The sequence below is a fragment of the Podarcis muralis genome, chromosome 10 (assembly GCF_964188315.1).
Source record: "Podarcis muralis chromosome 10, rPodMur119.hap1.1, whole genome shotgun sequence".
NCBI lineage: Eukaryota > Metazoa > Chordata > Lepidosauria > Squamata > Lacertidae > Podarcis > Podarcis muralis.
In genome coordinates this window covers 67,790,116-67,803,642 of record NC_135664.1, presented here as the reverse complement: position 1 = coordinate 67,803,642, position 13,527 = coordinate 67,790,116, and the positions used below count along the sequence as shown (strand labels likewise).

General features: G+C 49.1%; 1 protein-coding gene across 4 annotated transcripts in view; it reads right to left on the bottom strand.

Annotated features, from left to right (window-relative positions):
• Window positions 1-13,527, bottom strand: part of SFMBT2 (Scm like with four mbt domains 2) — a 78,152-nt gene that overhangs the window by 25,942 nt on the left and 38,683 nt on the right. For all 4 annotated transcript variants that reach the window (XM_077935347.1, XM_077935346.1, XM_077935345.1 and 1 more), the window contains 3 exons: window positions 8,810-8,911; window positions 8,105-8,252; window positions 2,385-2,467 (listed from right to left, as the gene is read on the bottom strand). In XM_077935347.1, coding sequence (XP_077791473.1) covers window positions 2,385-2,467; window positions 8,105-8,252; window positions 8,810-8,911 — 333 coding nt within the window. The remainder of the gene's footprint in view (window positions 1-2,384; window positions 2,468-8,104; window positions 8,253-8,809; window positions 8,912-13,527) is intronic.

Genomic DNA, 13,527 nt, shown 5'->3' with positions numbered 1-13,527 from the left:
CAGAGTAGACGACACCAGGGCAACAGAGTCCAATGGACCAACTCGGTGTCAGGCAGTTTCCTGCGCTCGGGGAAACAAAACTTCCCAATGCTCCCTAGCAGGGGTAACCAATGTGGTGGCCTGCAGATGTTGCTTGGGACTACATCTCCCATCATCCTTTTGGGCAGGGGCCAGTCTAGCTAGGGTTTATGGGAACTGAAGTCCGGCAGAATCTAGGGAGAGCCAGTGTGGTGTAGTGGTTAAGAGTGTTGAATGGTTTCTTTAAATGTAAAGGTTCATCATTGTTCCACTCGATGTGTATGTCTTTAAGAGGCCAGAGCAAGGGCCAGAGCAAAATAACGAGACCCAGCTTTTCAGCTGTGAAACATAGCAGGTGCTGCTGAGTTCTATTGATTAAGCTGTGTCAGCATCTGGGTGTAGTATATAAGGAGCAGCACCTAGCTCTCCCATTACCCTGGGGGATGGGTTGGTGGTTGGGTCTGGTTTGTTGTTGATGTATTTAGTGTATAAGGAGTTTTTGTTTTTGTAATTAAAACCTTGTTTAAGTACTTTTTGAGTCCCTTTTTAATGCATGGTCTCCCCAGCAAGCTCTCTGCAGCGCTAGGTAAAGGTAAAGGTACCCCTGCCCATACGGGCCAGTCTTGACAGACTCTGGGGTTGTGCGTCCATCTCACTCAAGAGGCCGGGGGCCAGCGCTGTCTGGAGACACTTCCGGGTCACGTGGCCAGCGTGACAAAGCTGCATCTAGCGAGCCAGCGCAGCACACGGAAAGCCATTTACCTTCCCGCTGGTAAGCGGTCCCTATTTATCTACTTGCACCCGGGGGTGCTTTCGAACTGCTAGGTTGGCAGGTGCTGGGACCGAGCAGCGGGAGCGCACCCCGCCGCGGGGATTCGAACCACTGACCTTTCGATCGGCAAGCCCTAGGCGCTGAGGCTTTTACCCACAGCACCACCCGCGTCCCTGTCTCTGCAGCGCTACCAAACTGCAAAAAGCCAACAAAGAGCAGTGGACTCGTAATCTGGTGAACCGGGTTCGCTTCCCTGCTCCTCCACATGCAGCTGCTGGGTGACCTTGGGCTAGTCACACTTCTCTCAGCCCCACTCACCTCACAGAGTGTTTGTTGTGGGGGAGGAAGGGAAAGGAGACTGTTAGCCGCTTTGAGACTCCTTCAGGTAGTGATAAAGCGGGATAGCAAATCCAAACTCTTCTTCTTCTAGGGAGCATCACTTTGGTGGACCCCAGCCTCTGGGCTGCTTTCGGCCTCCCTATTTTGTCCACCGCATACATTTCCCCACCAGGCCAGAGGCTCAGAAGCCCAGGCAGGGATGCTATGTTGTTGTTGGGTTGTTGTTATTTTTAAAAATATAAATGATGCATTTCCTTCTCCCACCCCACCCCCATTGTTTAAGCAGTCCCTGCTGCGTAGTTCGTGGTGCTGAAAGGCAGAAGCTAAGAACCAGCAAACGAGGAGGCCAGTGTGGAATTAGTAGATATAAAAGAAACGCAGTCTGAAGACTGCGTTTTTCTAAATCTGAATGCACAGCTTGCGTTCATCAATATCGTTTGGGTCTTTAATCATATTTATGCTTCATCTTAGGGACGCGGGTGGTGCTGTGGGTTAAACCACAGAGCCTAGGACTTGCCGATCAGAAGGTCGGCGGTTCGAATCCCCGCGACGGAGTGAGCTCCCGTTGCTCAGTCCCTGCTCCTGCCAACCTAGCAGTTCGAAAGCACATCAAAGTGCAAGTAGATAAATAGGTACTGCTCTGGCAGGAAGGTAAACGGCATTTCTGTGCGCTGCTCTGGTTCGCCAGAAGTGGTTTAGTCATGCTGGCCACATGACCCGGAAGCTGTATGCCGGCTCCCTTGGCCAGTAAAGCGGGATGAGCGCCACAACCCCAGACTTGGTCACGACTGGACCTAATGGTCAGGGGTCCCTTTACCTTCATCTTTCCTCCAAGGAGCTCAATGAGGCATTGATTGTTCTCTTCCCATTTTATCGTCCCACAACAACCCTGTGAGGTAGGTTAGGCTGAGAGACTGGGACTGGGACTTGGCAGGTTTCATGGATGAGCAGAGATTCGAACCCTGGTCTCCCAGCTCCTAGTCCAACACTATAACCACTACACCACAGTGGCTCTCACTAGATTTGGACACATGGGTTGCCTATATCAATTTACATATCGATGGGATATTTGCATTAGTGTCAGAAGATGAGGTTTCCTCCCTTTGTTACTTTTGCAGCCAGCCAGCCAGCCAAATAAATAAATAAATAAATAAATAAATAAATAAAAATAAATAAATAAATAAATAAATAAATAAATAAATCTGTCTCATTTAAATCAATAAACCTTTTTTAGAAAAGGAAAACGGTATCTTACATTTCTGAAGCAGAACTGGGGAGCTGCTTCAGTTCCACATTGCTTCTGGTAATCTGCCCAGTCAAAGTCCTGGCTGGAATAACCTGCAAGACAATGCATAAGAATATAAGCAGGGCTTTGTTTTTCAGCCTCAACTCGCCAGAACTCAGTTCGGGCACCTCTCAGGTGGGCGCTTTTGCCGTTATAAAAAAAACAGAGGTGAGTTCATGGTGAGTTATGGCACCTCTTTTTTTCTAGCACTGAATATAAGCACTTAAGAAGGAGCATCTCCACCCCCATCGTTCAGCCCGGACATTGAGCTCTAGCTCCAAGGGCCTCCTTGCGGTTCCCTCACTGCGTGTGATGGCCTGGGATTCCGATTCGGAGGATGAAACAGAGGAATCCCAGCCTGCACAGGAGTCCCCGCCTCCAGGGCCGGCTGAACTGGGGCAAGGCCTAGATGCTGAAGAGCCTGCACCTGTGGCAGTGCATCAGGAGCTGGCCCCAGGTGAAGCCCTTCTGGCCCCAGAGGGGCTTGATGACTCAGTGGCCACAGGTGAGCCTCCTCCAGGGCCCAGTAATCCTTCGGCCTCTCCTGATCTGCAGAGGCTTAGGGCAGAGAGGCGAAGGGAACTGGTTGCCCCCAGGAGGAGTGCTCGCCTTAAGGCCAGAGGAGGCGGGGCTCCTGGGGGCCGGGACCGCCCCTGGCCTTAGAAGAGGATAAAAGCCCAGTCAGCCCGGCCCCAGGTTGCGGGAGCAACGTCGTTGTTGGCTTCGGACCTTCCTGTGTTCCTGATCCCTGCTCGGCCTCCTGTTCCTGACTATCCGGTACTCCTGTTCCTTGCTCGGCTTCCTGTTCCTGACTATCCGGTACTCCTGTTCCCTGCTCGGCCTCCTGTTCCCGACCATCCGGTGTTCCTGTTCCCTGCTCAGCCTTCTGTTCCTGCGTTTCTGTTCCCCGCCCGGCTCTCCGCATCGGACCTCGCCCCTCTTCGTGTGGACTCTGCTACACCCACGGTACCTTACCCCCGGGACCAGCACACTGCGAGAAGAGAAGTTACATGGCCTTCTCAGTAGTGGCACCCACCCTCTGGAACGCCCTCCCATCAGATGTCAAACAGATACCGTATTTTTCGCTCTATAGAACGCACTTCCCCCCCTCCAAAAACTAAGGGGAAATGTGTGTGCATCTTATGGAGCGAATGCAGGCTCCATGGCTTCAGCGATAGCAACGCGAAGCCTCCGAAGCGCAGTGGGAGTTCTCACTGCGTTCCAGAGGCTTCAGGTGGCTATCCCTGAAGCCTGGAGAGCGAGAGGGGTCGGTGCGCACCAACCGCTCTCGCTCTCCTGGTGCAGAGAGGGAGAGCTGTGCAGCGCCCCTTCAGCGAAGCGGGAGGAGAATGTTTCTCCTGCCGCTTCGCTGAAGGGGCGCAGCGCAGAGAGGGGGAGAATTTTTTTTCTTGTTCTCCCCATCTAAAACAAGGTGCGTCCTATGGTCGGGTGTGTCCTATAGAGCGAAAAATACGGTAAATACTATAACTATATGGCTTTTAGAAGACACCTGAAAGTAGTCCTGTATAGGTAAGTTTTTAATATTAGATGTTTTTCTGTGATTTAATAATTTCTTGGAAGCTGCCCAGAGGGTAGGATTTGAACCAACAGGTTCAAAGGAGATCCTAACGAAACATTAGGAAGAAATTCTGGACGGTAAAAGCAGCTTGGCAGCTTGGAAGGTGACAACTCTCCTTCCTTGGAGGTTTTTAATCAGAAGTTGGATGGCGATCTGTCATGGATGCTTTAGCTGAGATTCCTGCATTGCAGCAGGGGGCTGGACTAGATGACCCAGGGGTCCCTTTGCGTTCTGCAGTTCTATGATTCTGGGTACCAAAAAGTTCCCACTGTCATGGTCCCTTTGAAGAATGGCGGCTTGCCTCTTTGGCAGCTGGATCTGCTGCAGCCTCAAATCTCTAGCTGTCTTCACTGCTCTGTTCTTCCGCCCACACACTTATTGTAATTTTGGACTGTGGTCATGCCTGAAGTCAGCCCTTCTCCAACTGGGTACAGTTCAGGTGCGTTGTACTACCTGAAGTATACCTGAAGGAGCATCTCCACCTCCATCGTTCTGCCCGGACACTGAGGTCCAGCGCCAAGGGCCTTCTGGCAGTTCTCTCACTGTGAGAAGTGAGGTTACAGGGAACCAGGCAGAGGGCCTTCTTGGTGGTGGCGCCTGCCCTGTGGAACACCCTCCCACCAGATGTCAAAGAGAAAAATAACTACCAGACTTTTAGAAGACATCTGAAGGCAGCCCTGTTTAGGGAAGCTTTTAATGTTTAATAGGTTATTGTATTTTAGTGTTTTGTTGGAAGCCGCCCAGAGTGGCTGGGGAAACCCAACCAGATGGGCAGGGTATAAATAATAAATTATTACAGTGGTACCTCGGGTTACATACGCTTCAGGTTACACACTCCACTAACCCAGAAATAGTGATTTTGTCAATTAATACCAAACTTAAAACCATGGAGAGACCTGGCCTGAACAAAGACATTGGATTCTTATCTCATTATACATGACAAAGCCATTTTTCACCTTCTCACCCCTTGCTTTTTCCTGTAAGACCTACTGCAGTCGTTAAGAGTCGTCAACAGGCTCATCACAGCTATCTGCCACCACCCTTCTGAGTAATACCCCTCCCCACCTTCTCACTATATAGAAGGATGTGGCAACTTCTGTTTCAGTGTATCTGAAGAAGTGTGCATGCACACGAAAGCTCATACCAAGAACTAACTTAGTTGGTCTTTAAGGTGCTACTGGAAGGAATTTTTTTTGTCCAGAAATAGTGGTTCAGGTTAAGAACTTTGCTTCAGGATAAGAATAGAAATTGGGCTTCAGCGGCGCGGCGGCAGCAGGAGGCCCCATTAGCTAAAGTGGTGCTTCAGGCTAAGAACAGTTTCAGGTTAAGAATGGACCTCCAGAACAAATTAAGTACTTAACCCGAGGTACCACTGTATTATTATTATTATTATTATTATTATTATTATTATTATTACTACAACTCCCATCAACCTCAGGCAGCAGGTGTTAGATGCTGGCGGATAGCTGCCCTTTTATAACCAGCTAAATGTTTTATTAACTGCAGCGGCCCGTGTTAAGATTTCAGATGCTGGCAATAGCATGCAGTCAAGGAGCGGCGCATGATTACATTCGAGCGCATAGCTGAGCGTTCTCTGCAACGTGCTGTAATCCTTGAGAAAATGCTCCCTCCCCTTAAACAGCTCATAAAAGGGCGCAATGGCTCTTAATGTTTAAGAAAGAAAGAAAAGAGGTCTATAAATCCAGCTTAGTAAATATAAGCAGTGCCAGCTCAGTGCTTACATTTGCTGGCAGTTAATGGAGATGCATTTGCTGGCTGGCACCAAACAGAGAGAGCACATGGGTCTATTTTTGGCCCCAGGGAAGCCGCACAATTCTTCTTCCAGTTGTTTAATAGCAGGGAAGGAATGTACATTAAATCTGCCTCCAGGCAAAAGGGGTAAATTCAATTTAGGAAAAACACGCAGTCTAACCTCTACCCGTCCCCAGAAAACCAGCCCCCAAAGCAGGCTGTGTTGGTACAGTGGTACCTCAGGTTAGATACGCTTCAGGTTACATACACTTCAGGTTACATATGCTTCAGGTTACAGATTCCGCTAACCCAGAAATAGTGCTTCAGGTTAAGAACTTTGCTTCAGGATGAGAACAGAAATTGTGCTCTGGCAGCACGGCGGCAGCGGGAGGCCCCATTAGCTAAATTGGTGCTTCAGGTTAAGAACAGTTTCAGGTTAAGTACGGACCTCTGGAACGAATTAAGTACTTAACCCGAGGTACCACTGTATAATAAAGCAGAATTTATTTATTAATTGGGTTTAGGTGTCACTGTAAGCTCAACTGCAATGAAACTATCTCTCTTGTGACCCGCTTGTTTTGTATGTGGTGCGATACACTGCCATTGCACTTTTGGGTTGTTAATAATGGTAATAAAGCTTATTTGGGGGAATAAATGCTTCTGCCCCCCCCCATATATTATCCTCACAACCACCCTGTGAGGTAGGGTGGGCTAGACTTAAGAGACACACTGAGTTAGGCTTAGAGATGATGCCACGTTTCTCTAGTATTAAGCCAAAACTTGACCCACTATGCAAGGAGCCACCATTGCGGGTCTTTCCTGGCGCTCCTGAATGCCTTTCCCTTGCTGAAAGAGGCAATTCTGCAGTTGCTATTAAAACAGATTGCGGTGTGTGCTTGGTTGCGGTGTTCCTGTGGCGCCCACAACAGCTTCTCCAATTTGTGATTGCAAAAAGGCGTCCCCAAGAAAAGCTGGCGACTGCTGCAGTACACCATGCCAGTTCTCAAACGTACAGTATTTTTCCGTCTATAAGACGCCCAAAATTAAGAAATTAAGTTGTTTAGCTTTTCGGAGGGGTGGGGGAGGTCACTTCCGCCAATCGCTCACCCGCCTGCCCGCCACCGGTGATCGCTTGCCACAGCCACTGCCCATTGCACACCTCGCCGCAACTGCCAATTGCTCGCCGCCACCAACAACCCACCTGCCCACTTGCCACAGCAGCCAATCGGCTGCCCAATTGCTGCAGCCACAGCCAATCGCCAGCAGGCCTTGGCACAGCCACCAATCGCCCGCCCAATCGCCACTGCCAATCTCCTGCTTGCTGTTGCCCTGAATCGCATGTCCCCCCCCCCTGCATTCACTATTCGTGTACAGTGGTACCTTAGGTTACATACGCTTCAGGTTACATACGCTTCAGGCTACACACTCCGCTAACCCAGAAATAGTGCTTCAGGTTAAGAACTTTGCTTCAGGATAAGAACAGAAATTGGGCTCCGGTGGCACGGCAGCAGCAGGAGGCCCCATTAGCTAAAGTGGTGCTTCAGGTTAAGAACAGTTTCAGGTTAAGAACGGACCTCCGGAATGAATTAAGTACTTTACCTTAAAGGTAAAGGTACCCCTGCCCGTACAGGCCAGTCGTGTCCGACTCTAGGGTTGTGCGCCCATCTCACTTAAGAGGCCGGGGGCCAGCGCTGTCCGAAGACACTTCCGGGTCACGTGGACAGCGTGACAAGCTGCATCTGGCGAGCCAGCGCAGCACACGGAAACGCTGTTTACCTTCCCGCTAGTAAGCGGTCCCTATTTATCTACTTGCACCCGGGGGTGCTTTCGAACTGCTAGGTTGGCAGGCGCTGGGACCGAGCAGCGGGAGCGCACCCCGCCGAGGGGATTCGAACCGCCGACCTGACGATCGGCAAGTCCTAGGCGCTGAGGTTTTACCCACAGCGCCACCCACGTCCCTTAACCTTAGGTACTTAACCTTAGGTACCACTATATAAGACGACACCCAATTTTTACCCACAGCGCCACCCACGTCCCTTAACCTTAGGTACTTAACCTTAGGTACCACTATATAAGACGACACCCAATTTTTGCCTGATTTTTTCTTAGCAAAAAGCATCGTCTTATACACCGAAAAATACAGTAAATATCTGGGAGCTTCATGGCTGAGTCCCTCTCTCCAGATTCAGCAGGCAGCACTTATAGGCTTCTTCCACGTCTCACGTCCTGGGTTACGCAGCCCTGAAACCCACTATCAAAACCGAAACAAGCTGTGGGCTAGTCAGGGCACTATAGCACTCTGAAAACCCAGGAAAGACTTTTTGCCCAGAGAGAGCTATATATATATATCTATACAGACCTTTGGGCGGTGTCAGGTGGACTCCGTTTTTAAGGCACCACTGTACTGGCATGATCCCCAAGGAATCGGCATGGCAAATCATGGAGGCTGTGCTCCCTTCGGGATGGAGATCGTCGATAGTTACTTGAACAAAATGGTTGTTAAAAACCTGAAAGGAACCAAACAATTCTGCATTAAGGAAAACCCCCTGCCATCGACACACACAGAATGAATGTGAACTCTGTTCAGGGACCAGCCTTGTGTTTTCCTTTCATTTTGCACTGAAAAATACTAGGTTCGGGATACTCATCAGCAAAAGTGGGTCTGCAATTTTCACACTGCAGGTCGGAAAGCTACCTCACAGGGCTGTTGTGAGGATAAAATGGGGAGGGGGAGAACCAGGTAAGACACCTGGAGCACCTTGGAGGAAAAGGTGGGGTAGAAATGCAATATAATTAACAAATAAAGTGGGAGTGCTCTTTTTGGCTGAAGGAAAGTTTGTCAAGAGTGCCTCCACCATTGAGCTTACCAGTAATAACCCACCCTAGGACCTCACAGGGAAGGGAAGGGAAGGGAAGGGAAGAAATCTTTATTATTATTACTATTATTATTATTATTATTATTATTACTTTCCATCTGTGTTAGAATCACAGAATTTCAGAGTTGGAAGGGACCCAAGGGTCATCTAGTCCAACCCTCTGCCTTCCCCCATTTTAAATTTCTCACCTTAGATATTGTAGCGGGACAAATCCTACATGGATCTTTCATATCCACCGCCTCCAATTTCATGCCCACTGTGAACAGGTGGTTCCTCAAGTCGTCATGGTCCTATGAAACAAAAACAAATAAATCCAAGACTTTGTCCCCGAAGCTCAGAAGGTGATTAAGTAAAAAAAAGGTAAAGGACCCCTGGACAGTCAAGTCCAGTCAAAGGCGACTATGGGGTTGCGGCGCTCATCTCGCTTTCAGGCCGAGGGAGCCAGCGTTTGTCGACAGGCAGCTTTCCGGGTCATGTGGCCAGCAGGACTAAACCGCCTCTGGCACAATGGGACACTGTGACGGAAGCCAGAGCACACAGAAATGCTGTTGACCTTCCCGCCGGAATGGTACCTATTTATCTACTTGCACTGGCGTGCTTTTGAACTGCTAGGTTGGCAGGAGCAGGGACAGAGCAACGGGAGCTCACTCCGTTGCAGGGATTTGAACCGCCGGCCTTCTGATCAGCAAGCCCAAGAGGCTCAGTGGAGTCCAAGTAGGGAGCAAGCACCATTTATATGAATCCCTGGGGTCTGGGTGCTCTTTGCAGCAGCGGTTGTGAGCCCACCATGGCAACACGGGCCTGGTATCTTCTGTTCTCCATCCTGCCTTAGTCACATCCCCTTTTCCTGGCATCCGTCAGTCTTGAGAGACAATGGAGTTCACCTCTAGGGGTGAAGCCAAACCGCTGTGTTACTATGGTTGCCATATTTTAAAGAGCCAAAAAGAGGCCACGTTTGCCGACTTCTACTTTTAAATACAGATCACTTTCATGACTCTCATTTCTAATGCCCCTACTATACGTAGGCTATAGGTAAAGGTAAAGAGACCCCTGACCATTAGGTCCAGCCGTGACCGACTCTGGGGTTGCGGCGCTCATCTCGCTTTACTGGCCGAGGGAGCCAGTGTACAGCTTCCGGGTCATGTGGCCAGCATGACTAAGCCGCTTCTGGCGAACCAGAGCAGCGCACGGAAACGCCGTTTACCTTCCCGCCGGAGCGGTACCTATTTATCTACTTGCACTTTGATGTGCTTTCGAACTGCTAGGTGGGCAGGAGCTGGGACCAAGGAACGGGAGCTCACCCCGTTGTGGGGATTCGAACCGCCGACCTTCTGATGGACAAGTCCTAGGCCCTGTGGTTTAACCCACAGCGCCATCCACGTACCAGAAGGAGGCATGCAAGGTGCCAAATACTCCACTCCAGATTTGTGTAGGGTTTATTCCTAAGCATTTTCTCCTCCCAAAGATATCCTGCCAGGTGGCAGAGGCTTAGGATCAGGGTTTTCCTTCTCTTAGATGGCCTGCCTTCCCAGGGTGATGGGCCCCAGTTTAACGGGAAGTGTGAGAAGGTGGCTTCAAAACGCTCCGTCCCAGAGAACCTTTTACCAGCCTGTCTCAGATTCAGAGGAATGAATGAGACGGCAAACATATGCTCCCTTTCAAGACGCCAATTAATCTACATAATTTCTGAAGGATACATTTCACTGGAGCGAACAGAAAGCTTTTAATTGCTATTAGGCTCAAATTGACGCGCAGCCATGATGGATTGCTCTCTGAATTCCTTGGCGCACATCAATGGCAGATAATAAGACTTCTCTTTCTTTCTCTTTACTCTTGAGACAAAAAAGAAAGTAGGGTGCTAATGGATCCCACATGGTGCATCAAACACCGGTCCTTTACGTTCAATACGACATAGCAGATATATGTGATTGTGTGATACTTAACCCCTCTTACCAATTTGTCCTTAAGAGACTTGAGAGCCAGTATAGTCTAGCGGTTAAAGGGCTGGACCAGGGGAAGGCAAACTAAGGCCCGGGGGCCGGATGCAGCCCAATCGTCTTCTAAATCCGGCCCCCAGACGGTCTGGGAATCAGCGTGTTTTTACAGGAGCAGAATGTGTCCTTTTATTTAAAATGCACCTCTGGGTTATTTGTGGGGCATAGGAATTCGTTCATTTTTTTTTATTCAAAATATAGTCTAGCCCCCCACAAGGTCTGAGGGACGGTGGACTGGCCCACAGCTGAAAAAGTTTGCTGACCCCTGAGCTGGACTATAAGACCTGGGAGACCAGGGTTCAAATCTCCACTCAGCCACCCAGAGCTCACTGGGAGACCTCGGGCCAGTCACTGCCTCTCAGCCCAGCCTACCTTATAGGGTTGTTTTGAGGATAAAATAGGAAGGAGGGGATGTAAGTGGTCTTGCAGGGGGTTGGACTAGATGACCCTCAGGGTCCCTCCCAACCCTACCATTGTGTGATTCTATGATTCATCTGACTGGCTTTCCCCAGCCACTCTGTGGCATCTTTGCACCTCAAAGCTCCTAGGTTCATCTGTATAAACAAAGCGTTCTATGAAATACTCATGTAATATATAGACCAGACTTAGGTATAGTGGTACCTCGGGTTACATACGCCTCAGGTTACATACGCTTCAGCTTACAGACTCTGCTAACCCAGAAATAGTACCTCGGGTTAAGAACTTTGCTTCAGGATGAGAACAGAAATTGCGCGGCGGCGCGGCAGCAGCAGGAGGCCCCATTAGCTAAAGTGGTGCTTCAGGTTAAGAACAGTTTCAGGTTAAGAACGGACCTCCAGAACTAATTAAGTACTTAACCCGAGGTACCACTGTAATTTAATTGATTGCAAATTAGACGATTCACTAGGGCGTTTGCTGGGCTATTAGCTAACCATTTATATTTATATTGTTTCTATATTCTGCTGAAAGCCGCCCAGAGTGGCTGGGGAAACCCAGCCAGATCGGCAGGGTATAATAATAATAATAATAATAATAATAATAATAATAATAATGCTATCCTAGTTGTTCTTTGGTGTTTCACCTGCTCGTTAAATGATTACTGATTGTAATACATTTGGTTTTTAAAAATTGTTCTCCAGCTCACTTTGCGATGAAGGGTGGGCTAAAATGGTGTTTAGACAAAATGAAATAAATCAAGAATCGTTACTTTCAAATGCTTAAGGCAGCGGCGGGCTGGTGGTGTCCCCAACCTTTCTGGGGGTCACATTTAAGTGAGTCTGCAGGACTCTGCAATTGAAAGGATTCGATTCCAGAAGCCACACATTTTGCGCTTCCGAAACCAGCACCAACCCCTCTCCCCTCCAATTATGCGACAATTTTGTGTGGTTTCCCACCACTGGAAAACTATTGCTTTCCAACAGCCTGGTTTTCATCAAAAGGAAGAGGACCTCTTCCATCACTGACCTGCGTTGCAGCAACGACAGTATTCTTGACGCTAGTAATTCCACTCCCCATTCTGCACAGGAACCAAGTGTTTTTTGAAAGCAGGAGCAATAACACACTCCCACACCCCCACCCAGAGCTTATTGTAAAAGTGCTTGTAGGATAGAGTGCACTTGTTTGCAATTCATCACCTTCTCCTTTTATTAAACCTGCAGAATTTTCCATACCGATATATATCCTCACCGCAGGGGAAACTGAACTCACAAGCCAGGAGGCTCAAGGTGAGAATTTATTGCTTTGACAGGGCATAGCTGGCAAGAAACTCAAATCCAAACAAAAGTAAGAAGGGAAGGGAAGGCAAGATGCAGGAAACAGGATTTTTTGGGAAGCTACAGCCTTCTCTCCAGAGAGTTGCATCTGACCCCTTTGCTACGAAGCTTCTGGCAAATGCTGGCTCAGGTCTTTTGACACCTGAGATGTGCATTTTGAGAAGCCACCCTGTTCCTGCGACTGCTATTTAACTGTTTTTAAAATAGTGGGTTTTAAATAGGAGTATAGCATCTAGATCAAGGGAAGTAATAGTGCCACTGTATTCTGCTCTGGTCAGACCTCACCTGGAGTACTGTGTCCAGTTCTGGGCACCACAGTTCAAGAAGGACACTGACAAACTGGAACGTGTCCAGAGGAGGGCAACCAAAATGGTCAAAGGCCTGGAAACGATGCCTTATGAGGAACGGCTAAGGGAGCTGGGCATGTTTAGGCTGGAGAAGAGGAGGTTAAGGGGTGATATGATAGCCATGTTCAAATATATAAAAGGATGTCATATAGAGGAGGGAGAAAGGTTGTTTTCTGCTGCTCCAGAGAAGCGGACACGGAGCAATGGATCCAAACTACAAGAAAGAAGATTCCACCTAAACATTAGGAAGAACTTCCTGACAGTAAGAGCTGTTCGACAGTGGAATTTGCTGCCAAGGTGTGTGGTGGAGTCTCCTTCTTTGGAGGTCTTTAAGCAGAGGCTTGACAACCATATGTCAGGAGTGCTCTGATGGTGTTTCCTGCTTGGCAGGGGGTTGGACTCGATGGCCCTTGTGGTCTATTCCAACTCTATGATTCTATGATTCTAAATTGCTGGAAAAGCCACTTCCGCCCTGCAAAGGAGGTGGGATTGCGGGCGTCACGCCCCCCCCCTGTGCGATTGGGAGAATCCCTGGCCGTGTCACCCCCTGGCCAGCCAATCGGCTGGCTTTGGGGGCATGGCCCGCCCGATTTACGGGGATCTCCCTCTTTTCCCGCATACCAGCTGTTCCTGAAGCCGGATAGTCGGTTAGGACCAATGCCTAAGCCAATACTGCTCATCACCTGCAACCAATAAAGTTGTGGCCATATTTAGCCTATTAACCTTAAATAATTGTGTCATGTGTCTTTATTTCCACGGGGGGGGGGGGGGGACGAGAACTCGCCACGCAAGAAATGCTGGCTGAGATCTAGGG